At 38.6% G+C, this 27,306-nt stretch overlaps 1 protein-coding gene across 3 annotated transcripts; it reads left to right on the top strand.

The window, feature by feature from the left end:
• The first annotated feature begins 2,738 nt into the window (after positions 1–2,738).
• UBQLN1 (ubiquilin 1) lies at positions 2,739–27,306 on the top strand. 3 transcript variants are annotated; one of them, XM_032675686.1, is made up of 12 exons: positions 2,779–2,858; positions 2,892–3,072; positions 12,456–12,607; positions 16,233–16,348; positions 17,703–17,965; positions 18,740–18,898; positions 19,518–19,761; positions 20,246–20,388; positions 21,280–21,363; positions 23,763–23,878; positions 24,192–24,360; positions 26,095–27,306. In XM_032675686.1, exons 2-12 carry the CDS (start codon positions 2,917–2,919, stop codon positions 26,245–26,247), a joined length of 1,755 nt encoding a protein of 584 aa, XP_032531577.1. In that variant the 5' UTR covers positions 2,779–2,858; positions 2,892–2,916; the 3' UTR covers positions 26,248–27,306. The 3 variants fall into 3 exon arrangements, with proteins under 3 accessions (XP_032531575.1, XP_032531577.1, XP_032531576.1); XM_032675685.1 differs by having other exon boundaries at positions 2,780–2,858; positions 26,092–26,296; XM_032675684.1 differs by having other exon boundaries at positions 2,739–3,072; positions 26,092–27,306.

Raw genomic sequence — 27,306 nt, 5'->3', positions numbered from 1 at the left:
AAACAAAGCAAAATACCTGTATGTCTAAAACCTACCTTTTTGTTGTTGTTGTTGTCGTTTGTTTGTTTGTTTTCTGACCAACTCTTTGAAAATAATTTGCAAATACCATATCTTCAGGATGGTACTAACACCACTTTTCAGAACTGCGAACCCTGTAACCACACAGCATAGGGTGTGCATAATCTTATCCTGACAGATAGAACGCTACTGGGTGAAATGAAGTAATCTGTTTTGTTACCAGTCTGATTCAAACTAAAACCTCTTTATTTGGGGAGGTGTGTTTTCATTATCTGCTGTCCCACAGGAAATATTTACCAAGAGTTACAAGACCAAGACTTTTTTGTAATCAAATCATTGGTGCCCATAACTTTGAGATGTGACTTCTTTTCCAACGTATTTGTATTTGCAAGCAATTTTGCATTAGGAAATCCAGAATATCTATCTCTTCCTGAAATCTAATCAATCTGTTTCAAGAGATCATCAAATTGCTAGATATTTAGAGAGAATAATTTGATGAATTACTTCAGTTGTCTAGAATCAAAAATCCAAAGGACTTCTGCTGCAGCAGAATTCAATGCCTTGTAGCATTGCAACTAATGTGGGAAAGGAACAAGTGTGACCAAAGAAAGGCTCAGTACTTAAATAGGCCTGGAATAATTTTTGTGTGAAACAAACAAAAGCTCTAGAACAGGCAAAACCTGGAATTCCCTTCAGCCAGCCTTTGGTATTCCTGTTTTAAAGTCTTAGCAGGTCTTACATTCCTTTACTAAAAATGTTAGAGAGTTGGAGCCTACCGTGCTGTGTTACATTTTTTTTAGTACTAGCTGAACAAATCTACTGAGAACTTCCAAGAGGTCTGCTCTACCCCAAGAGCAGACCAAACCAGAAAATCATCTGATGATTCAGGCTACTATTTGAGCAAAAAAGGACATTTGAGTCTAGAATTCAAGGCCACACATGTATTTCAAAACAAAACAGTAATAGACACCTTGAATTTCCTGAGAAGCAGGCATATTTGGGAAGAATACCTGACTTGGTGATATGAAGTTTAATTTGTGATTGAGGTTTTTTGGTGCAAGTTTGAGGAAAATCTGATTCCCAGCTATGGACCACTTCTGTAGCAATACTTTTAAAGTAGTCAATGTTTAGTATTTATTACCCTTTGGCTTCTGTCAAATAACTTAAAAGCATCAGGTGTTGATTTATTTCATTCATGTATTTTCACAAACTGTGCTGAGTTAGTTTTCTTGAGTCTTCCACCCCCAAACCCCTCCATGTCAAGGTCCCTGTGACACCTTGCACTATTGTGTTACAGATCGTGACTCCTGCAAACCACAGCTGTGCTGCAGGCACCTGCACTCCCAGCTCCTACCTGGGAAACTCCTGGTGACCTTCCCTGTGGATTTACTGAAAATCCAAAGCACATGCCCCTTGCATGTGGCAATAAATGTTAAGCTTCCCATGACTTGTGTCGTTGAGGCACTGTGCTGCCTGCGGGGCGGGAGGGCCTGGCGCGGCAGGTGAAGGGCAGTTGCAAGTGGGCGGTTTGTGTTGCTCAACAAAATCACCAGCAAAGGTATTGGCAAAGGCAGATTTACAGAATCACAGAATATTCTGAGTTGGATTATCTAGTCCAACCCTTAGCCTTGCACAGGACCATCCCCAAGGGTCACACCATGTGCCCAAGACTATCATCCAAACGCTTCTTGAACTTTGTCAAGCTTGGTGCTGTGACCACTTCCCTGGGAAGCCTGTTCCAGTGCCCAACCACTCTCCGGGTGAAGAACCTTTTCCTAATATCCAAGCTAAACCTCCCTGATATAATTTCAGGCCATTCCCTCAGGTTGTGTAAGAGTGAAAGTGTAATAAAGTTTGTTGGCAAGGCTCGTTCTACTACTTATTAGTACCACCTTAGCACCACTAGAAGTGTATCACTAAAGTAACTTCCGCACACTTTAACCACCTTAACTAAGTGGTTAAAGCACACAGATTAAAATGGGACTAAAATCTAAAATCACATAGAATTACAGAGTAGTTAGGGTTGGAAGTGACCTCTGGAGACAATCCAGTCCAACACCTCTGCCATGGTAGAGTCATGTAGAGCAGGTTACATAGGAATGTATCCAGGTGGGTTTTGAATGTCTCCAGAGAGGGAAAATCCATTACTTCCCTGGACAGCTGTTCCAGCGCTCTGCCACCCTAAATGGAAAGAAGTTCTCCCTCATGTTGAGGCGTAACTTCCCGTGTTTTAATTTATGGCCATTGCTCCTCGTCCTGTCACTGGGCATCACCGAGAAGACTCTGGCACCATTCTCTTGAGCCCTGCCTTCGAGATACATGCATGTGTTGCTGACATTCCCTCTCAGTCTGCTCTTCTCCACACTAAACAGGCCCAGCTCCTGCAGTCTCTCCTCACAAGAGAGATGCTCCGGACCCCTGTTCATCTTTGTGCTCCCGCTGGACTCTCTCCAGCAGGTCCTTGTCTTTCCGGTACTGAGGATCCCAGAAAGGGACCTAGCACTGCGCGTGCGCCGCACAAGGTAGTGTTCGCGGAGGCGCAGATGGAAACGGTCGGGATGAGGCACGGGAAGGCTGGAAAAGCGCGCGGGCCACGCCCCGCTTTCGTCACGCGGCTCAGACCCCGCCCCGCCCTGGGGCGCGCGCACGCGCGGTGCCGGGAGCGCGCGGCACCTCCCCGTTCTAGTAACTTCCCCGTTGGGCTGCGTCATCACGGCGCGCGACGGCCGGGCCGTTTCCGGTGTGAGGGCCGCGGCGGGAGCGCTCCGCTGGAGCCGCTGGGAGCCGCCGGAAACCGCTGGGAACCTAGGCCAGGCTCTGCCGTGCCCTGCCCTGCCCTGCCCTGCCCTGCCCTGCCCTGCCCTGCCCTGCCCTGCCCTGCCCTGCCCTGCCCGCGGCATGTCGGAGAGACCCGAAGATCCCGCGGGGGGCCCCCCAGGCTCCCCTACCCCGGACGCCGCCGGTGCCACCGAGCCGCGGATCATCAAAGTCACGGTGAAGACTCCCAAGGAAAAGGAGGAGTTCGCCGTATCCGAGACCAGCAGCATCCGGCAGGTGAGGGGCGGCGGCGGCGGCGTGGGGCGAGGGCCCGTCCCGGTGACGAAGCATCTCCTGCGCGCTCGGGCCGCACCGGCCGAGCCCCACGGCCGATCCTGGCCCAGGAGAGCAGCGCTGCCATCTGAGACTCGCGGGGGCACTGGAGAAACTCCTCCTTGTCCCCTCTTCCCGGCTTCTCTCCTCCCCTACAGAGGGTCTGTGATTTTATAGACTGTCCTGGGTTGGAAGGGGACCTTGAAGATCATGCAGTTCAAACCCCCCTGCCGTGGGCAGGGATACCTTCCACTAGACCAGGTTGCTCAGAGCCTCATCCAGCCTGGCCTTGAACACTTCCAGGGATGGGGTGCCCACAGCTTTCAGTGCCTCTCCACCCTCACAGCAGAGAATCTCTTCCTGATACGTAATCTAAACTTACGCTCCTTCAGTTTGAAGTTATTCCCCCTTGTCCTGCCACTACACGCTCTGGTAAATAGTCTTGCCCCATCTTTCCTGTAAGTTCCCTTCTGGTACTTCAAGGCTGCAATTAGGTCACCACGAAGCCTTCTCTTTTCTCATTCCTTGAGTGTGAGTTGTCCTGTCGAGCTGACTCAGTTTGGCAGTAGTTCTCTCACTGGCTGACTAGCATGACTGTAGAAAATATATACATTCACCAGCACCTCTGCAATTTCAGTAGTTCTTTTGGTGTAACATTGCCTTTAAAAACAGCAAATAGGCCTTCGTTTTGAGGAAGTCGTATCCTTGTACTCTGTAAAATTTGCAGTCTGCTGTACTTAAATGTACTAGTTATGGATATGGTACTTAGCATGGCACTATTGTCAAATAACTAACTGAGTTATTACAATTTTTGTGAAAGTCAGTGCCCCACAGTACCTCTGTCTCAACAGAAGTAGTAACACCCACTGATTCATCATCACTATTTCCTGCAAGTCTTCCGATTTTTTTGAAGGTTTGCCATGCAACTATCGACTAGAACTTCATTTGTTTAGATTAGAAAGCTACAAATCATAGAAAAGGTGTAATCAAAACGTAAAAAGCAAGAATCTCCTGCTTGTGAACGTTGCTAGATTCAGAGCCTTCTGCAATTTCCTTAGGATTTCCCATTTTTCTCACTGAAATGTCTCTAAATGTGCCAAGTCTGTGCTTTTTTTAGCTTGGCTGGTACTGCACACCTCATCAAAAAAAGGTTACCTGTGTGAGAGTGCCATTAGTGTCTAGATAAAGAACTTGAAATCATTCCTTATGCATAAGCTGAAAGACACTGCCTGGTTATCAGAGCAGGATGCAAAAGATTAAGGTTCCCAAGTATCAAATGTAGAGTTACCACCTTGGCTAACCTGTTAGACTCTTGCTCCACCTAGCTGCTGTGAAGAGAGAAAATGCTGATATTTCTTTCAATTTTTTTACCATTTTGTCTTTTTTAGATTCAAGAGTCTTTTTTGTTTGGTTGGTTTTGTTTTTGTTTTGTTTTTTTTTTTTTTTTTAACATCAGCATTTGGCCTATATGTGTCCCAGACCCAAGTTTCATTGAGGGCTTCTCTCCAGCTGCCAGTGGGTTGAGACTGCTCTCTTGTCTTAACTGGTCTTTTGGCAGCTGCAGTATTGTGTGCTATCAGCTGCTCTCTCTGCAAGCTTAATCTAGGCATTTCTCCCAAAGGTAAAATGACTGTGTTTGCTTTTTAATGTTGTTCACTGCTTTCCCAGCAATCTCAGTCTGAAAGGGGTGCTTTTCACTTCTCTGTTCTCCATAGATTTGTGAGCAGCATCAATACAGTTTTTGTAAAAGTCTTTGCAGTTTGGGGGCTTTTGTTTTGTTTTGGTATTTCAAAAGAGAGATTCATAAGCTGAATCTAACCTGAGGATTGCATTTGTCCTGAAAAGCAGTTAGCAATTGGTTTGTATCCTTCAGGAATTATAAACAAATTTACTTAAGATGTGAATTTCAGAATATATTTGACTTTAACAAGTTTGTTTCAGATGTGAATACTGGTGGAGCTACCAGGCTTTTAAGTAAGCAATTGTCTTAAACTGAAATAATTGTACATGCAAGAGCATGAATTTTTACTGAAAGCAGCCATGCAAGTTTAGGGAGTTAACAGAGCACACTACATCAAATGTCTTTGTTGTCCACAGATATCTTAGCTCTGAGTGTTGTCTCTCTTGGAGCTGCTGTTTAAAGATTAGATCTGCACTTATGTCTTCGTTCCTGTGAAGTAAGATTGCACCAATGAGTCGACCATTTGTGTGAAGTCCCAGGCAATGTGACAACACTAAAAAATGCACTGTCCCCGTAGTATGATTAATGTTGACTGTTTCTCTTAAACTGTAAAAATGAGCTTTTGATAGTAATAGGCATCAACAGTAGATGTGATGTTTCTTGAGCCAGCCTTGAAAATAGGTTAATCTCAAATACCAGACAAATTGAACATCTGTCCAAATGCATCTGGAATCAGCAAGTTTTTTGTATGGTTGAGATAGGTGGGCCAGTAACTTGCAGCTTGTTAAAAAAAACCCCAAAAAACCCAAACAACCTAGCAGAATAAACCCCATTCAGTTGTATATTTCTGTAGCTCATATTATGACTTAGTGAGTTGACTTGTTTATTTCTCTGCAGTCATTTCAGAATATTGCCAGAACAATAACCTGGATTTTCTAGGAAAATGTTTTGGTTCATCAGGGCCCAATTTAGGGCTGCACAAATCATATTTTATGTTGTTCCAGTAGTGTAAATCAGGCCTGCAACTTTTCTGTCAAGTTTTTTTCCTATATTAGAAGACTTCAGGATTTGTTATTGCTAATCCTGTGCAGCTGGAACAGTGAGTATGCAAGTTGGAATGGAAAGTAACCTTCACCTACAAAGCCACTCTGGGAGGTCAGTTGATTGCAAGTGTCTGCCTTTTTTTCTTTGAAACCTATTTGATTGTGCTGAGCACAGTTTGGGTGAGTATTAGGACAAGGACCAAATATTTGCTTTCTTGACTGGGTATGGTACTGATCTTGCTCGGTGTAAAGACGTCATGACTACATGCTGGCTGAAGATGAATACCTATAAACCTGTTGACTTTAGCTGACCCTGACAGAATTGATACTAGAGTATCAGCTCAGTAAGACTGTCTCTTGTCCTAATTTTTTTATTTCTGTTTATTTTCTGAGTTCATGGCAATACAATCTTTGCAATTCTTTCCTAGCAGAGTTGATTTAATGTGTTTTGGGAAAGAAAAGGTGCACTCGTGTCAGGAACAACTTATGCCTTCCTGTCTTAGCGAACAGCTTGAATTGTTTGAGTGGTGAGGTGTTGGAATCAGTTACATGGAAAACAGTTTTACCTTCATTGTTTAGACTATTTACACAGAGAGGTAGTTTTGAAGAGTTAAAGCTTTCTGAGGCTTCATGGTGCTGTTTTAATGCCTCATGTTGCCATTTGCAGTTTATTGTAACTGGTTCAGAGTTACTGTCCACCAGTGTGTAGCCCACTACAAGTGGTGCATTCTGTGAACATCAGAACTCTGAAACAGGGTAACATGACTAGCTGTGTATTATTAACTTCTAGGCCAACAAAGAATGGATATAGTAAATCTGCAGTAATAATTTCAGAAGCTTGCAGTTCTTGCAGAGAATTGTTGTCAGTCCTGTGATTATATGAAAATTTCATAGCAATAATGCCCACCTGGAAAACTTAGTGAAACTGCGTTTACTTCCACAGAAAACAGATTTGGTTCTTTTGAAGGTTTGGGGTTTTTTTTCTGTTTTTTTATTTAACTTAAACATTTAATGGAATTTCTCTTCAGTGTGAAGTATAGTTTTCAGTAATAGCATATTTAACAGCTCGTAATATGTTTTTAAAACTAGGTGAACACAAACGTGCTTTCTGTACTAAAGTAAATTACAGATAAAAAACCTGACCCACAGAATTATATGTGTAAATATATACACACTGTGTAGAGACTCTGCTATTTGTCAAATAGAGATCTCATAAAGTTGTATACTTTGAGTCCAGCTCATGGTTGATACTTTAAATTCAGAAATCTGGGGTTTCATGTTTATACCTGGTTCTTACAATCCCAAATTGGTAGTGTTCTGCTTTATCAAGATCACAGAGGTGTAAATGTAAACAGAACATTGGGTAAATTGGTAGTGGAGCATCTTTCCTGGCTTGCATATGCTTTTAATATTTTATGTAATGTTTTACGTTAAAAGAACAGTTTAATTTCAAGTTTCTTAACCTTATCCAGTTCTGGTTTTCTGTTTTTCTGTAATCCGGGGGTTACTGAATGGTACAAACAAAGGAGGTTGAAAGTATATATTGGAATCCGACTTATTCTTCTTTTCCAGGATTGTGATTTAGCTTTCTCTTGACAGTCAAGGCACTAGAGTGCCTGAATTGTTTAGCATTAAGTTTTCCATCATCTGGTGTCTCAGTGCATTGTAACACATCCATGGGAGTCTTTATGGAGTCTGCCTTGCAATATACTCTGGTTCATATTTCTTAAGCTAGTTTTTTTTTCTGATTTTGGGAACTTGATTAAAATTGTTTTAGAGTGATGGTAGGTGGCCATTTGATTAAAGAAAAACCTTCAGAAGTAAATGTATAATGACTTTCCTGACAGTTGGCTTAGTTAGATGTAACTCAAAGGTATCAGTTATCTGACCATAGTACTCAACAAATGTTTTCTGATAAATGACTGGCAGATACAGTAAAATAAGAAAACCTATTTAAGTAATACTATGAAGTGTCTTGTGTGTAGATACTTATCTGCATAAAAATAACACCATAATATTCATGTACTTCTTCTGATTATTTTTTTTAAACTTTATCCATGTCAGATAGGGCCTGCATTCCTCCAGTGAGTTTGTTTTGCTAAAATCCATCACCTTCAGTCAGCAGTATCACAGAGTTTTTAAAGATGGTCCTTTACACAGTTCAAAATTGCCAACAGCACAGAAAACCTTAATAAATAATTAGCTGTGGTAGAGGTGTCATGTTAAGATTTTTAGAGCTAAGCAACATTTCAACTTAGTGACAACAAACCTTGGCTCTGTAAAAAGGTCCCTGTCTGGGGTAAAGTTAGGACAAAATATTAAGAATTTGGAATATATGGTGACATGGTGTCCTGATTTTGACTGAGATAGTTAATTTTCTTAGTAGCTGGTATGGTGCTGTATGTTTTGAATTAAGTTGATAATGTTGATAACACATCAACGTTTTGGCTCTTGCTAAGTAGTGCTGTCATGGTTTGGGAATGGTTCTCCCCAGTTCAGTGCCCCCACTGAGACTCTCCGAACCACATGCTGCTCTCTCTTGCTTCTCTGTTTTCGCCTTTCTCTACCCACTGTGTCCAGCTGAAGAGGAGAATTGGAGGCACAAAAGGTGAAGATCACAGGTTGAGATACAAACAATTTACTGGAAACAGCAATGAGATAACAATATGAATAGTGACAGCAACAATACCAATGACAGAGGGTACAAGAAAAGGAATGATTCACATGGGAAAAAATACCCCAGTAATAAACAATACCAGATGGCTTCTTCCACTGTATTTTCTCCACCAGAAGCAACCTCTTCTCCCCAGAAGAGTCCCTTTCCTCTGCTACAGGCAATGACTTGAAGTGCTATAGAATAACCAGTGGGTTCTGGCAGTGCCTCTTCCTGGCTACTGCAAAAATTAACCCTTTCCTGGCCAGAACCAGGATAGTGCTTAATGTAAATCAAGGAGTTGACAGTTTGCTTGCTTTGCCAGTGAGCAGGTACACAAGAAACAGGGAGGGAGTAGATTGCCAGGTGCTTTTATGGGGAAGAGAAGTATAGCTAACCATTGTTCCTAAGTCAGAGCTTGGAGAAATGGAGTGGCTTGCTGAAGGATCCCTGGAAGGAATAGAACTGGCTAGAACATGAGTCCTGAGCCCTTTCCACTACTATGCACTGCTGCACTTTTCCCTTTATGGGCTGCTTCTGTCCTGCCATTTCAGAGGTTCCAAAGTTGTGCCAAATGAAAGTGAATCTGAGAAGGGACCTAACATTTCCATTGCATCTTGAGCAGGCTTTTTATGTAAATATGTCTCAGTCAAAACTGGCTTATTAATCTCTGCAGTTTTATTATTGTGACTGGAAAGAAATCTAGTGTGCACTTGAATAATGCATGTATGTTGTCATAAAGGTTGTTTTGTGGGTCCTGGTATGTTTGCGGTTGCACTCCTGTCTTACTGTAGTGTTAGTTTTGCATGGCAGCCTACAGCTTCTTTGGGGTGGGGCACCGGAAAGGGAGCAGCTGATCTCTCTTGTGTGCAGCAGTAGGACACAAGGAAGTGGAATGAAGCTGTGGCAGGTTCAGATTGGACTTCAGGAAAACATTCCGTGCTGGGAGGGTTGTCGGTCCCTCGAACAGGATCCCTTGGAAAGTGCTGGCACCAAGTGCGTGGCACCAGGCCTGTGAGAGTTCAAGGAGCTTATGGACAATGCTCTCAGTCATGTGGTTTAGTTTTAGGTAGTCCTGCAAAGAGCAGGGAGTGGGACTTGATGATCCTTATGGTTCCCTTCCAACTTGAGATATTCTGTGATTCCATGAATAGTTTATATACTACGACATCAACTTTCTGATGAGAATTAATTTGTGGACCTCACTGTTATAACATATTGTGGAAAATATGATGGTGAGTTTGGGTAAATGACATTACTCTTTGATTTGTCACGGTATGGTAGTCTTCTATTCTTATGCATTAGCTTTGTACCAAATTGTAAGTATTTCTGCTGGTTTTATGTTGCTTTGGAATGTGTATTAACAATAATTAACTAGGAGAATGCAGAATAGGATGCAACTGCCTGAACAGTTGCTCAGCAGAAAAAGGTATGATATTCCACCCTTAAGGTGGAAGTGAGAAGTGAGCACTCAAGATTCATAGATACTTCCTTCCACTTAAAGAGTGAGATGTGTCACAGAAAGGAATGACAAAAGCCAGAGGCTCCACAAGACTTTGGGAAGTTTTCTTTGTAAATTACATACCTGGCACTGGTATGTTAAGTCCCTACTATGAGCACATTGCAGCGGGTTTTGAATAAAGGAGTAAGATGGAAAAGAAGAGAGAAGGAAAGAAAGAAAGGAAAAAAGAAAATAAGAAAGAAAGAGAGAAAAAGAGATCACCAGTCCTGGCTCCAGCATTGATCCAGTTGAGGGGGAGTCCAGGGTCCTGAGGGCGTACATGTGCCTGGGCTTTGTGGGGATACCTTTTTATAGAAAGGCTTCCTTGCCTCAGAGATAAGTTTCTCACTTTCTATGCAAATTTGTTATCATGTGCAGTCCTTTCTTCTAAACCTTTCTGGAAATGGGTCATAGGGCTTTGGGTGTCTTGTTGGTTTTGGTTCGTTCTACAGTCCATGCCCACTTCTCAGCCTCATTCCTGCACTGTGTTGTGCTTATCTACAGGAGCCACAACAAGGATGATTGCCCTGCAAAAGTGTCCCTCTACCTCCTCATGGCCCCCTTCTCCAGTCACATCCTGTTCTTTCCAATGGCATATTATTACCAAAATCCTTGGTTGTTACCTACAATTCTTGTCTCTTGTTACCAACAATCCTTGGTTGGCTCCACAGCCATCTGGCTGTTGGTGTTCAAGACATGCACACTAGGCCTTCTGGGATTCTACAAAATGTCTAGACTTTATAGCTATTAAGTCATCATGAGTATTTCCCACATGGATTTCTCACTTTTTCTTGACAGAGTAATCGGTTTTGAAAAGTCCAAAGGATGATGGGAATGATTAGAATGATTTCCCTCAAGGAAAGATTAGGCTTACTGGAATCCCTTTTTTAAAGGGAAAGAACAATCTGTTTGTGTTGTCCGTTGTGGAAAGGACAGTAAAGAAATAGGATAGTGAAACACTGAAATAAGTTTCTTGGAAAAATGTTGCTGGGGACCTCAGAGAACAGACTAGATAAACGTGATAGAAATAATTCAGATGAGTAACCCACTTGGGAAAGGAATGGACTAAGTGACTTTCTGGAATACTTATAAATCTTAAGGGTGACTTAAAAGTGATTTCTTCAAGAACTGGAACTGATTCAGTGTAGACTTTTAACTAAGCAAGGGCAACCTCCTGCACAAACACAGAGACTTTTAATGTATATTGTCTCTTGGACTCTCTCTTTTTTTTTAACTCTGTTTATTTTTCTCTTCCTGTGCTATAAAATATTTCAATTAGCGACTCACCTTCAAAGCATAATACAGTGGTATTTTACTATTTTAGTCCTGCCTATTATAAAATGCAATTATTAATAACTAGTTGCAAGATTAATATTATATTTTCCTATATGTAATGAGAATTCTGTAGGATGTTGGGGATGTTTTTTGAAGTATTATGGTCAACTTAATTTTAAAATTTTAAACAGGGTGAGCTTCTGAAAGACTTTCTAACTACCTGGAATTGTTTTAAAATTACTTAGCCTGCAGACTAGTCTTGTTGCATACATTTATCTGGCATTCTTATAGTCAAGTTAGTCCTTAGCACTTTTCTTGGATATATTCCTTTTCAAGTTTTGTCAATTTTTTGTTTTTGATGAGAGTATTTTTCCAGAGAAGAATAAATTTCAATTAGAACTCATTCAAAGCAGAACTTGGTTATTATTGAATAGGAAGGCAAGAAGGTATAGAGTAGGCTTCTGTGTTCAGTTGTTTCAATGGGAGTATAATTTCTTAGTGAACTGAAAAATGTAGCTATTCACCATGCCCTGGCTTGCAATTTATGCTGCATTTTATATAGCTGTGTCATGTGTTGAATGAGGAAGCAAAGCTACCTAAGGTGTAACTTTTTCTTCTGTGGGAAGGAATGCTGGTTTTGACACATGGAAAGAAGGCAGCAAAAAGATGTCCAAGAAACAAGGATACTCATTTCCAGCAGAAGTCCAGACAAATTTATCCTACTTGTGACATTGTATCCTCAGTCTTTCAGCAGTGGATGGCTTCAGTGGTGTGCATGTATATATATTAGTGTGTACTTGCTAGTATGTAATTATATATATATACTTGACCATGTGCATATATTTGTATGTGTTTAAGTAGTTTATATAATAGTATGTATTTGTTTTCATGGATGTGTGCCTGATTGAACCTGCAGTAGTCTTTAAGAGAAATCAGATTTTTGTTGTCACTAGTTATATAACTAGTGATAGATGTGAAGTTCTTCTCATGTCCTTTTTTTGTATGAAAAAGAAATACTTCCCATCTTTCTCTGAAAAAAAATAGGTTTAGAAAACTTAATAAAGTATTTCTAGTTTGTGCAGTGCAGGTGAGGTAATACAGCAAATGTAAAAAATAGCTTGTTCTTAAATTTTTTAAAAAATTACAGTTCAGTATTCAATTGCATAAATGTATAATACTAATTTTTTTGTTTAGTTCAAGGAAGAAATCTCTAAGCGTTTCAAGTCCCACACAGATCAGCTTGTGTTGATATTTGCTGGAAAAATTTTAAAAGATCAAGATACTTTGACTCAGCACGGAATTCATGATGGACTCACTGTTCACCTGGTTATCAAAACGCAAAACAGGTAACCTTAATGATGAGTGGTCATTTTTACTTCTAAAATTCTTAATAGCTTTCTGTAGGGCAAACCTAGATTTGACCAAGTCACTTTAATCAGCTCCTTAGTTACAACTGATGCAGAATAACTGTCTGAAAGTACAGTGCTCTTTTCTTTGGTTTATCTTGTATTTTAATTGGATTCAAATTCTAAATATGCATCTCCTGCCTTTTTTTTTTTTTTTGTTATTTAACTTCTTGGGTTTAGTGCTGGCAGTGCTTTGGCTCCATAGTTCTTAGATATTTAGCTCTTACTCTCTGTAGATTCGTGTTGTGTAGGTTTTCTTTTCATGCATGAAAAGCTTCAGAAAAGCTTTTTTCTCCTCTCTTGTCTGCCCCTCCACCTCCCTTCCCCTCCACTCTCCTCTTCCTTTTGTTTTCTCTGCAGTGAATTTTCTTTCCTTGTTTTACTAACGCAGTGAGTAAAGACTCACTGTTTTGGTAAAATGAGGAAAGAAAATTTTTAACAACTGCTTTAGTGCCATGAATTTCTCTGGCTGAACAGACTTTAGATTTGGGCTTCTTGAGGTATCTTTAGAATGATGGTGAGAAAGTTGTATCAGTTGAGCTGTGTCATCTGCACATCCCATGAAGTGCCCAAAAATCCTTTCAACAAGTAGAGGAATAGATCCCTCAAATGTAGCTTGCTTAGTCAATAGCATGTTCATTATCTACACTGAAAGTGTTCTTGCTCCTGTTCTACTTAGGTCTTTCCTGTTTGTGATGAGGATCTCCTCTTACAGGAAAATGTCAGATGTTGAAGGAAAGTGAATGGAACACGGGAGAGAACAGAAAAAGAGAACAGAACAGCTTTCCCTTTCCAGGCCACACCAAGTCACAAAGGCTTGCTAGTAACATTAGCATGAAATATAAACGCTTGCTGAAATTAGTAGCATTAGCATTAAATGTAGGTGCCTTCTGAAATTGTTATCTTCAATTCCATGTTCACATCCTGGAGGGATTATCTTCTCTGTTCTGGAGTCAAAACACTTGTTTGTACTGTCAAGGGTCTCCTTTCCCTGTCCTGTGCCTTCTCTGCCTGAAATTTAGGCTGATACAAACCTCCATGCCAAACCTGTATACAATATTAGTTAATACTGCAGTTCTGTACCTTGTTTATCTGAACTACTATTCTACTGTTGCTGGTTTTTTGTTGCTTTTTTTGAGTGTGGCAGAGAGGCTCCATGACTAGTGTTAACAGGATGTTTTTGATTGTGCAGTCTTCAGTGGGTTCAGAGGTTGGAGCTACAATAGGTATACATACTGAAATACCATTGCCAGTCTCTGGTACCTTCTTGGACTTGGCCTCTGGGCGAAGGAGCACCTATGAACAATGCCACATTTGTGGCTTTTGGGGAATTTGTGGTGTCCCTGGATCTGTCCTATCAGCATGGCAATCTATCTCTTCACTCTCCCCCACTTTTTTGCATAATTTTAGAAGAATGTATTACTATTATCTGCAGAATGTTTTAATCATGTCTTGGACAAGGAAGTACAAACAAAATCTACATGTGCCTATACTATCTTCAAATGAGGCATTAGTATTTTCACCCACTAGCTTTGCTTGAGTAAAGTAAAAATATGCTCCTAAAACCTGCTAATGTCAGGACAATGAAAATCACCTCTGCGAAAGTATAACGTTATCCTGAAACATCTTAATATTCTTCTTGCTGAAATACCTGAATTTTATGCTTGTCCTGAAAGACAAGATTTAGACCATGCTGGTGTGGCCTGGCAAGTGCTGATTTTTGGCCATGAGTATCAAGATTGATTTGTTCCCAACCACTTTACATTATGCCATTTACTTGTCTGTTGACTGTTGCAGTTACTGTTGCTGCCATATGTCTAAATAGACAAGGGTTCTTTTCCAAAACTAAATCTGAACATGATCTTTTCCCTTCTAAACAATATTAGGTGTGTAACTTTCAAGTAGGAATCCTCATATATTCCAACCAATCCTTGTTGAAAAAGAGGTGATTTTTAACTGTGCTACATTTTCTAGAATGATACAAACTTTCAGTGTAGTCTTGTAACCTGGCTTATGTGGTGTCACAGTAGCAGTGAGTGATTAGCAATGGGCAGTGAAGATGCACTGGATTTCTGAATAGAGTTCCAGGTCAACACTTAATTTATTCACAAGCAACAGGAGGAATCATAATGGCAAAGTGGATATAAAAGATGATGTGCACTTTACAGGAGTCTCCACTCAAAGACTTAAAGCTGACAGGTTTCACACTCACTCAAACCATTATCTTCAGAGTATATACCCCAGTTGCCATGGAAGAAATATGAACTACAAGTTTTAGTCTCATCTACTTTTCTGTCATGCTTCTGAGAACCTTTCATGTTTGTTACATGAAGAGGTATAGTTGCTTCTCAAAACAGTTTCTCAGTTGAAAATACAAATAGGATTTTATTCTTATTATTCTTCTTTTGCTTATGGAGAAGAGATTTATGTGTTTTCTAGACTGAAGAAAACCAAATATCTCTAGCAGGAGATTCACAGTCAATATACAGTCTATAATCTTCCTCATTCAAGTTACAGCTCCTTGGCCAATGGTACTTATCTTGTGTTTGCAGTTGCTGTTAATGGAGTTAGAGAACTTTTAGAAAACCTCAGGAAAGCCTCTGCATCTGAGCCATCTCTCAAGCATGGGTTTTTTTGGAATGGTTGAGGTTTCTTTTTCTGATCTTCTCTTGAGTGGAGCAAGCACAGAATTTTGTTATAGCAGAAAAATACTCCAAGATGAACTGAAGTATGAAGTCTAGAGTACTGTCAAATTTTCAAATCTGTGTGAAGTCTGAATTAATAGTTTTACAAGTTATTTTATGCTGTAATACTGCAAATACGGGCATTTATGAGATTGATTGTTGAACTAGACTGGAGAGCTGATTTGGATTTCAAACTAGCCTCTTTTCTTTTTGAACAGAGAGGTCAAACTGGCTTTATTCAAGCTCAGTTCCTTGATCTCTTTTGCTACATGGCAACACCTGTGTTTATACCTGCAGTAGAAAGGTGTGGTGAGTATATAATATGGGCAGCCTTTGGTGCCTGCTCTACATTCTGCTGGCCTTAGCTTTATGTAACTACATTTGTAGCCTGCTCTTGAAGTCTTAAAGGTTATTGAGTCTGATATCTAGTGAAATGCAGCATTAACTGAATTTCACATTCAGTAAGGCTTCCAGTTAGAGATGTGGTGTGAAACAAATGCCACATTAAATTTGTTGGGCTTTATTTCTTCAAGGCGCAGGCAGGTAATCAGTAGTATTTGAGTATAGTGGCATAAGGCATAGATCCTTAAAGCAAGGTAAGGACAGAGGAAACAATTCATTGGCAGGCATCTCAGGATAGGATGAGAAAGTGGTAATGGCTGCAGTGATAGCCATCTGTATTTTTAATATTTCAAACTACTGTTCTGAAAAATTACACGTGTCTGAGAAGATTTGTTTCAGAAAGCCATCTGCTGATAACTGGTTTTTGAGAAAGAATCAAAATGTAATTTAAGATTCTCAAATATAATACTATTCCTACGTTAAATGGCATTATTTAAAATAACTTTTTAAACTAACAGGTTTTAAAATTGCTTTTTTAGATCACAAGACCACCCAACTCAACAGGCAAACACCACTGGGAGTGCTGCTACCACTTCAATATCAAGCACTAGTACTTCAACACCAGCTTCAACAAATAGTAACCCTTTTGGCTTGGGTAAGAATTTTGGTTAGGTAGCATTGTGGGTGTCTTCTCTTGGATTCAGGTAATTGTCCCTGAAGCTTTATTCTATTATAGACAGAACTTAAAAAAACCCTCCAAACACACCAGCCAAAAAACTGATTACAAGTATGTTTCTAATTGGTTGTAGAAGGTTTCTGATGTGTAAGTTACCAGAGGAAAGTTGTTTCCTTAATTTTATACAGAATCATAGAATAGTTTGGGTTGGAAGGGACCTTTAAAGGTCATGTAGTCTAACCTCCTTGCAGTGAACAGGGACATATTTAACTAGATCAGATTGTTCAGAGCCCCATTCAATCTGACCTTGAATGTTTCCAGGGATGGGGCACCCACCACCTCTCTGGGCAAACTGTGCCACTGTTTCACGACAAACTTCAGACTTGCACCTTTCACCTTCAGTAGTAAGGCACTACTGATGTTATATTTTGGCACTCTGGATAATGAAACTCCTTCCAGTGTCCTTGTGCTCCTTAAACGTGCATCTGAATTCCTGTTATCTGAGAATTGATGAATCATAGAAGTTGGACCTGTAACACGAAGCAAAGATCTGCAATAGAAACAATAAAATTGCTGCTAATCTTACAATTAAGTGTTTCTCAGATTCCAAGTCTGATACTATTATGAGTCTTCGCTTTTATGAATAAAGAGGCTGCAGTCTATTGACTTAAAATAATAATGTATTTTCATAATTGCAGTTGGGGTTTTGCTTCATTCTTTTTCACCTTTTTTGCATTTGCAGAGTGGGGCAGAGGCAGATTGGAAAAGCCAACTATAGTAAGGGATTGATTGTTTAGGTTTAAATGGTTCCTCAGTCTAGTACCTGAAATTTTTTATTTGGACTCAGCAAAGGAGAGCAATTCAAAACATAATTAGCTCTTGGAGTATTACTGCCAAGAGAAACTCTGCTTTTAATTAGAATAGGGAATATGACTCGTATTTGGAGTTCTCTCTTGATTTTAGACTAACCAAGAGGAGACAGATAAATTATTTTTACAAATGCAGTTGGTAAGTGTTGCTGGAGGGGGTGAGACCTGGACCTAAAGCCCCAAATATCTCTTGTATCCTGGCTGTGGAAAATGAGAAGAAAAGCTATTAGAATTGTAGCAAGTTATATTTAAGATACAGTTTCTTGGATTTTTGTTATTTAAAGAAGCAAACTCCTAGTGGGTGACTCCTTAACAGCCTTGCAAAGATGGGACTTTCCATTCATATTCTTTTTATTTGAAGTGTGGGATATGTTCAAGTATTTTGTATTTAGAAAGGACCTGGATGTGTTTGGAAGTATACTAGAAACTGAAAGTTCAATTATATTTTTTTCATCCTCTTAAAGGTGGCCTTGGAGGTTTGGCAGGTCTGAGTAGCCTGGGCTTAAATACTTCAAACTTCTCGGAGTTGCAAAGTCAGATGCAACGGCAACTTATGTCCAACCCAGAAATGATGGTTCAGATAATGGAAAATCCATTTGTTCAGAGCATGCTTTCAAATCCTGACCTGATGAGGCAGTTAATTATGGCTAACCCTCAAATGCAGCAACTGATACAGAGAAATCCAGAAATCAGTCACATGCTGAATAATCCAGATATAATGAGACAGGTATGTAGAAAGATCTGTTTATGACCTTTGATTATACTGTAACTATAAACGACAGAGCAGGAATTGAACATGCTTAGTGGAGTGTGTGAACATTCTTGAAGTATTTAAGCTTATTCAAAATCCATAAAAGGTTGCCACAGACAACTAATGTTTATTTTTCTACTTGTTATTGTTCAAAATAGACTGATAATTCAGAAAATGTGCAGCATAGTTTTGAAAGACATGGAAAACTGTATAGGCATGTCTTCTGAGGCTAGAATTGGATGTGCCCGTCTGCACTTAAAGCCTGTTGTCTAACCAATGAATTTAACAAAAATAATTCTCCAAAATACTAAATATTTTCATTTTATCTCACTTCTAAATGCTTTTAAAATTAGATGATACATAAGATATGTTGTGTTGCAGAATGTATCAAAACACAAATAGATAAATAGATACTTTTTAAATTGTGTGTATTTATTTTAAAGTTCATACTATAGGTTGCCTGCTGTAATGGTGCTAGAAATGATGAGTATATTGTGTGGAAAAGATGAAGGAAGAAGAGTAGTTCATTCAGGGGTTTTCTTATGTTTAGCCAGTCTTCCTGACCCAGTCTGTTATGGTAGAATGCTGGCTAAACACCGAATTGTGTTGATTTACACTTAGGCTTGATTCAACTTTGATCATAATTTCAAACCGGGTTAGACTGGGATAACTGAGATATTGCCGAATGCTGACGTTTTCACTTTAGAATGGATTTCTTATTAATACAGATTAAACGTTCCACTTCTCTAGACACTAGAACTTGCTAGAAACCCTGCAATGATGCAGGAAATGATGCGAAACCAGGATCGGGCCTTGAGCAACCTTGAAAGTATACCAGGGGGATACAATGCCTTGCGACGCATGTACACAGATATTCAGGAGCCAATACTGAATGCAGCACAGGAACAGGTGAGAAAAGATTACAAATTACACCAAAAGTGAATATTTCTTTTTTTAAATAAAAGCATGTAAGTAATGTAAATTTCCAAATGTGTACTTGCCAAAACATTTCTTGAAACTCGGAAGTTTTTATGTAGCCTTTTATTCTTGAGAGGAAAGAACTTTAAGAATCCTGTATTCTTCTAAGCCTGAAGAAGTATAGATATCACTTTGTGTGATTGAGAAGCTATTTTAAAGTTAATATATTTCTGTATCACTCAATTTTTAATTCCTTTAATTCTTTGCCTTAAAATTTGGAGGTGCAGTAAAATCTTTTTAAGGGTATGTTTAGTAACTTCGAACTGAAGATGAGAAGAATAAAAAGCTTTGAAGTTGGAAACCAGTGTACAAGATAGCATCTTACTGTGATAAAAATACAGTGTGGTAGCAACACTACTTACAAAAAGAAATGTGATTTAATTTTTTTGGAAGTCCTAGTATCTCTCAATGTTAGTGTCTTTTCACAATATTTACCTTTAGTTACTGTAGAATCATGAGTATAACTGATTAAGACCTGTAAACATTTATCTTCATGATTTGTTTGGAAAGGTAACTTGCCGATGATACGTTTGCTTTCCTCTCTCTGTAGTTTGGAGGTAACCCATTTGCTTCTTTAGTAAGCAATGCGTCAACAGGAGGGGACAGTCAGCCATCCCGTACAGAAAATAGAGATCCTCTGCCAAATCCGTGGGCTTCTCAGTCCAGCTCACAGACTTCCACAACAAATACCAGCACTAGTGGTGAGAGCAGTGGCAGTAGTAATGCTGAAAATAGCACTTCTGGCACTACAGGACAGAGCTCAACTGGACCAAATTTGGGGCCTGGACTAGGAGGTGTGTTTGTTACTGCAGTTGTATATATTTGCGTGTACTTTGAAGCTTGCTGAAATGATTCTTTCATTAGAAAGAGAGTTTTTGATTCAAAGTTTTTATTGCTATTTACTTTTGTAGAGCGTTTTACTAGTATCAAAGTTCTCCGTAGAAAAAAATATGAAAAATAATTTAGGGCTATAATAGTGTTACTTAAACACTGTTTAAATTTAAGTTGTCTTAAAATAGCAAAAGTAGGGAACCTCTAGATGAACTGTGGTTTTTTTCTATTTCAAGGCAAATGTGAAAACAGCTAATAATGTGGATACGTAATGGAACTGCTTGGATACAGCATCTACCTTAGCTTCTAGGGTAGATGTGTCTGTGTAAGCAGAACAGTAAGATATATTTCAGGGTCTAAAACACTTAAAAAGCAGGTGGTTGTATCCTGGTTTTAGTCTGGTGGTAGTCAGGATGTTTACTAAAGTGGCTTTTTACTTTTTTTAAGCTGGTATGTTCAACACACCAGGAATGCAGAGCTTACTGCAGCAGATAACAGAAAACCCGCAACTTATGCAGAATATGTTGTCTGCACCCTACATGAGAAGCATGATGCAATCATTAAGCCAGAATCCTGATCTTGCAGTACAGGTAAATTGCATTTGGTGTAGTGATGTATTTATTGTATGTATTGCAGTAAAAAAAAAACAAAACACAAAACCCAAATAGCTCTACAGCTATGTGTAGTGAACTACCCTGTTTTTAATGTTAATCTCTAACTCACTGAAATTATTACATACTTATATTTAACAGTTTGTCACAGTTAGTTTCTTCAATTTGTAATTGGACATCATGCCTGACATGCTTCTAAAATAACTTGTAAGGCTATGTATGTTCTGTATAGCCCTGAACTTGTCACCCAGCATAAGAAAAGGACAAAACAAATGCTTTGGTAAATTAAGGTGGATCTGTCGGTAAATAAATACCCCCAATAACTTGGAAGAAGTGAAGGGAGGGGACTTGGTGCCATATCTAGATATTACTCTGTTTTTAACTTCACTTCTGTGACCTGTGCTCCCTCTAAACATGGAGATGCTGTTTTATGAATGGTATTGTAGAAGTGCTTTCAAATTTTACTTAAACAGTAGTATCAAAAGTCAAATCCTGAACTGAGATTGAAAAACCATTTTCTCTATTGTATACTCACTTGGAAATATCCTTGACTTCAAGGAATGTTTACAGGGAGCTATTACTTAGATCTGTAGTTGAGGCTGAGCAGAAAAGGATTTTCTTGTAACAATTGGCAAACCTACCTCATTTGTATCTGAAAATTCATTCACTTAAAAGATAAAAAACCGCAACCAAGCAACACCAAAATAAAGCAAAACACCTCCAAAAAGTTTTGGCCAAAGGAGAAGTAGATGATTACTATTCATGAATCTGAAGTTATTTTCATTGACTATTACCATGTCGGTCGTTGTTGTAAAACCTCCTGTGGATTTTACTGCTTGATCTTTGAAGTTAAATATTTTTGTCCTACAGATGATGTTGAATAATCCTTTATTTGTTGGAAATCCTCAGCTTCAGGAACAAATGAGACAACAACTTCCAACTTTCCTTCAGCAAGTAAGATAAGATACTAGCTGTTATTAAATGTCTGGAAGTCAGTAAGCAATATTTTTAGTAAACTGGTGCCTGTCTTGGTTTTGGCTAATAGCTAGATTTTGCAATATGTTCTTATTAGCTTTAGAAACTAAGTCAGATTGTCCCCTAATAATATTCTTGCTTAATGTCTCCATCCCTTTCAAAAAATTGACTGTTGTCGCAGTTAGATAGAACAACTACTTAGATTTGCTCTTGCTTTTTTGCTTAGATGGAATAATTGTTCTTACTACACATGAGCCAGAGAACACCTGTTTGTGACAAGATTTATTTCACAAATTAAAAGGATTAGTACTTTTCCCACTACTAATTAAAGTTTCACTATGCTTTTCTTTCTTCAAACCTGCCTTATATATTTGGAAAAGAGGTCTTATGGCACACCTTGAAAGACCAAAGTCATTAGCTAATTCAAAAGAAGTGGTTTCTGACATTTTTTGCCCATAAAGATTGTCTTCTCCTTAACATTGTGCTTGCAGCCCAGGTATCTGCTTGATACTAGCTGACACAGTGTGTAGCAGTACTGTGTTCCGTAAATAGGAGCAAACATGATTTTTCTAGGAATCAAAATCCACTGCATGAATGCCATCATTAGGCAGTCCTTGCAGATCAGTGTAAATGTACATTGCCAAGATCTGACTGCACACAGGAGGTTTTATAAGTAAAATAATTAGCACATAGTTGAATTATAGTAGCAAGTTCAGTGTTTAGAAGGTACTGTTTATATTGTCTCAACCACGTAAATGGTTGTGGTGTTTTATAATGCCACTGCTTTGTGATGATCAGTAGTATCTGAGGAGCTAGTACCACATGTATGTTTTGAAATATGTGAATAAATGGTAATTAATGAATGTACAGTAAGAATCATTTCTGTTTCATGTGGGTATGTCCTGTCAGTATCACTGTGGAGTTTATCAGCTAGTTCTGTGTTGTATTCACTGTGTAAGGTCAGGTGACTAACAACATTAGCAGATGAGGTAAAGTCAAGAAATACCTGGGTATTTTCAGAATGTTGATAATATTGCAACTTGTACTTCCTTGCTTATCTACTGGTGTTTATATCATGGGATTGGGACACAGAAACCATAGAGTCTGCATAATGGAAGGCATCTTTTGCAGTGAAGGGCAGTTGCCCAGCAGAACTAGGAAAGAATTGCTGCTACTGGAATTAATAACATTAATAGATAAGATCCAGGTCACCTAAGTGCTCTGAGAATAGTTGGGCCACTGTTTCTATAAGACAGCTTCAAATATCAGACAGTAAACTAGTTGCAGCAGTTTTCATTGGAGAACCCAAAATCATTTCCTTTTTAAAATTTAAGTAACCTTTGCCATCTATATATTTAGTTATTCTTTGACTATCAGGAAGATAAAAATCCAAGAGATGAATGGAGAGTAGCAACTTGTGTGCTGAAGTCTCCTTAGGCATCCGTACTCCAGAGCAGAGTTCTTCATGTCCTATTCTCCAGTTCTGCTCTGCACCAGAGGCAGCTTAATCCGTGATTTCTGTGTGAATCAAAAGGGGTTTTCCAGCAAAAGTAATTTGGTCTACTTGCAACAGGAAGGGTGCTAAGATTAATAAGCCTGTATACTATTTGAAGTAGGTCTGGCTACCAAAACTGTGTCATTTGTAGCTGAAACTTATTTTTCACTCATCTGTTCCATCTCTTAGCAGAAGTAAGCTTAAGCCACTAGTTTTGAGTTTGTATCTAAAATAGTCAGGTTTTTGGGTGCTTCAGTTCAGAAATGAAAAAGGATTTGCCTTTTAAATCATTAGTGGATGTGAAAGCAAATTTTTAATTGAAGTCACAGTAGAGCGAGAATCCTTGAATGTTATACATTTGCTTGCTTGTATGTTTTGCAGTGTATTTTTTTACATTTCAGGTTGTGAAGGCACTGCATATGAGAAGATGTATACAAATAGTCATGATCAAACTGCTGTGATCTGAAATTAGCTAGGAAAAAGAAATGTATTGTTTTTTCTTAGGTATCTGTTGGGCAAGTTTCATCACATTGAGCATTGTTGCTTACCAGTAGTATGATAATTGATAATAGGATATTAATTCTAGAATAATGTTGTACTAATACAGACCTACGGCTTTGAAAGATTGAGGTCTGTAATGAAAAATACTACTCCTTGTGTACTTGTCATTTGAAAGGCTTTGTCCACATCTAGAGAGTTCATTGATTACTTTCTATGAAAGTTTTCTCACAGAAGAAAAGATAACTAAAGGATTTCCCATAAATATTCAACTACAAAATTGAAAAACAAGTTCTGAAATTGTGTCAGATTCTATAAGAGATCTAACGATAAAAATTAACTTGGAACATCTGCATATGATTAAGAGTTTCTCTCCTTTTCTTAGATGCAGAATCCTGACACATTATCAGCTATGTCAAACCCTAGAGCAATGCAGGCTTTGCTACAGATTCAGCAGGGCTTGCAGACATTAGCAACAGAAGCACCGGGGCTTATACCAGGGTAAGAATTGATTTAGACAGGAACTTTTCCCTTGTATTGTTCATTCGTTTTACGTTTAGAGATTTATGAAGTTTTTATTAAACACTCCTCTTCCTGCCTCTTTTTAGTTTAACTACACTTGTTTTAGAATCTCTCACATTTTTGCCTGCTGTGTACTTCTAAATAGTGATAACTCTGGTCTTTCTCTTAGTACTTTATTTAAATTGTCATCCTCTCTTTGACAGAATTTGTACCTAGTAATTAAATAAATGAGAAGAGACAAGCTAGTATTTATTATTCAAGTGGTGTATTTCTTTTTCTGTAATTTATACAGATTTAATCCTGGTTTAGGTGGATTGGGAAGCAGTGGAGCTCCTACAGAGTCCACTGTACCTAGTTCTGCTTCAACTGAAAATACAAGTCCAGCTTCAGGAGCTGCTGAACCTGGTCACCAGCAGTTTGTCCACCAGATGTTGCAGGCACTTGCTGGTGCAAATGCTCAGGTAAAGTACATCACTATATTTTAGATGTTTTGACTTTTTGCTTCACTTTTTTTGTTGTAAACCACTGGAAAGGAGGCTGGTAATTGAAGGGAGGGTCCCCTGGATTCTTCTGGTCAAAGGGCAGCAGAGGAGGCTTAAAAGTGCTGTTGCAACTGTGTAAGTAAATACTGAAAAACCACCAAATTTGAGTAAAAGTGTTGGTTGACTTTTATATACTCATCTTCATGCCCTGGAGTTTCAGAAATGCTTGTACAGATTGAGGCAGATCGAGGTGATAAGTTTCACTGATAAGTGTAGTGCGGGTTCACACAAGAGTAAAGCTTAAGCATATTGAACACTGTTACCTCTGTGCTCTTTGCCTGTATTGCTGTCACTCTTTAGCTGTAACTAAATCTCTGTCCCCCTCTTTGGAATAGCCACTCTCTTCCTATTTGCAGCCTGAATTTGTACTCTTAATGTCCTGCAGTTCCAGATTGCAGTGCATTTTGTTAACATACTGAGTGGGATTAAGGTTTCCAGAGAGCTCCAGAAGTCAAGCAGAGGTAGCAACTTCCAGTAGTAGTAGGGTGGTGAGCAAGACTGGCCTTAAAGGAGACATGCTGTTAACTTATAGGAGTGTTGTGTGAAACAGCACCCTTGTGCTATGGTACCTACCCTGTGTAATGGCGGACTCCTGGTGGAAAGGGCAGTCCTACTTTTCCCTCTTCATTTGCCATGGCATGAATTAGTTCAGTTTTGCTGATCTGACAGATTTTTTTCTCTTGTTATCTAACCACTTGAAAGCATTCACGAATGTTACTGTAGCAAACCATATTCTTGTATGTTTTCACTTATGCTGTCAAATCTTACCCTACTGGGTCAACATTTTGTTTAGTTTTGTTTGTGGGAAGCAGGCTGGGGGGCAGTTCTTAAATTTCAGGTTACATCTTCATTGTACTGCATATGGTTTGTAACCATATGCAGATTTTAAATACAGGTGGTAATTTCTTGATGTGTGAAACTACTGAATTAGAACAACAGCAAAATTAGCAGTAGCCGCACCAGTTTTATGTACCAATCTAAATTGAGTCATTGATTTTAAAAAGTAACGTCCCAGCATGTTATTGTTCTGATTAAAAGAATGCCTCTGAAGATCATACCATTTAAATAATGCATATTTTTTCCTTAAGTTTGTGTAAGCAGAATTTTTCTATAAAGCACAGCTGCCAGTTTGCCTTAGCCTCAAGCTTTCTAACAGCTAAGATTTTGGTGATTTCAGTCAACAAATACTTGGAATGTTACAAAAGAGAGGATTTCTATGGCAAGGAAAAATAAGGCCTGTGGTGGTCAATATTGGTGACAGCAGCATCATACTCTTTGCTGTTCCACATTACTAGGCTGAACTCTGTTTCATTTTTAAAAAAATACGTATATGCATATCTTTAAGAAATGGATCATGGGACGTAAATTTACCCAATTTAATTTTAATCCTCTTTTATCAAACAAGCAGTTTTTCCTGCAGTTATTTGGGTATGTTATATAAGTGTAGTTACTCTTTAGATTTGAAGGTGCTGACTTGTTAAAAAAATTATTCAACTGCTAATTGAATTTGTCAGTATATATTTTTTGGAACTTGAAAAAGGTATAGTCAAAAATTAGGAAAGACAAAGCGGTGCAGAACCAAACTACATTTAATTTCTGTATTTTGCTATATGCATATTACAGTTTTATAGTTCGAAATTTTTTTCTTAGCAGTTACAAAACCCAGAAGTTCGATTTCAGCAACAACTGGAACAACTGAGTGCAATGGGCTTTCTGAACCGCGAAGCAAATTTACAAGCACTAATAGCAACAGGAGGAGACATCAATGCAGCTATTGAAAGGCTGCTTGGCTCTCAGCCTTCATAGCAGTGTTTCTTTTAACTTTAAAAAATGTAATTTATTTTTGATAACAGCTCTTAAATCTTTCAAATTGCTTTATTTCATTCTGACTCTTGGGATTGTCTTGTTATAACTAAAACCAGCCTGATGCATTTGAAGGTGGAGTGCAGTAATTTTCTTCAAACAGTGGGAATCAATGCATCTTCACTTTCTTGAATGCATCAGTAATTTTGTTCTGCATTATTTGTGATTTTTTTTGAAACAATATCAGCTTTCACAGTTGGATGAACAAGTTTTGTCTGACCTACAAATGGCCAATGTATTTACTACCTAAACAGTATCCTTTAGTAGTAATTTATGTAGATTACAAATTAAAAAAGGAAACAAATTAATTGAAGCTGTGGGTACCAATACTGCTCATTGTGATTTTGGCATGTTGTTTTTCTTGACTAGCAAAATGCTGGAAGATTTATACCACTTGAGTAATGTACCATCTTTTGCTTTAAATTGTAAAAACACAATATATACAATGCAGACAGCTCATTTCTAGAGATTTACACCTTACAATAGAATGAGATTGTAAGTAATGGGAAAAAAAAACAACCAACAAAACCCCCACAAACACCAAAAAAAGAACACAGGAAAAAAACTCACAGGACTTGGATTTGGTGTAGAATCTTCCAGGATCTTTGGTAACCATTTCAGAAAAAAATGCTTAAGCAAGTTCAGTTAAAATATACTAGAATTACTGTTCTGGTTGTCTCTTTACAGTTAACTGTACAGAAACTTGCATTATAACATTATCTCAGTATTCACAAAGATTAACTGTAAATTACTTTTGTCATTGCGCAAATTAAAGGGTGCAGAGCCTTGTGCTCTGGAATTGCTTCTAAGGCTTTTTGGCTTGTTCCACTGAGATTCTAACATATTCTGATTTGTAATTGGAGAATTATTTTCATTCATGGTCATATGATACTCTAATTACTTTTAACCACCAAGTAAAAATACTGTATAGCTTTTGAGTTTCTATTGGTAGTTACTTCTCTTGTGCACAGGTAATAAATGAATTAAAAAAATCTTTAAGCA

The sequence above is a fragment of the Chiroxiphia lanceolata genome, chromosome Z, assembly GCF_009829145.1.
Source record: "Chiroxiphia lanceolata isolate bChiLan1 chromosome Z, bChiLan1.pri, whole genome shotgun sequence".
Lineage (NCBI taxonomy): Eukaryota > Metazoa > Chordata > Aves > Passeriformes > Pipridae > Chiroxiphia > Chiroxiphia lanceolata.
This window is presented reverse-complemented; position numbering and strand designations above follow the sequence as displayed.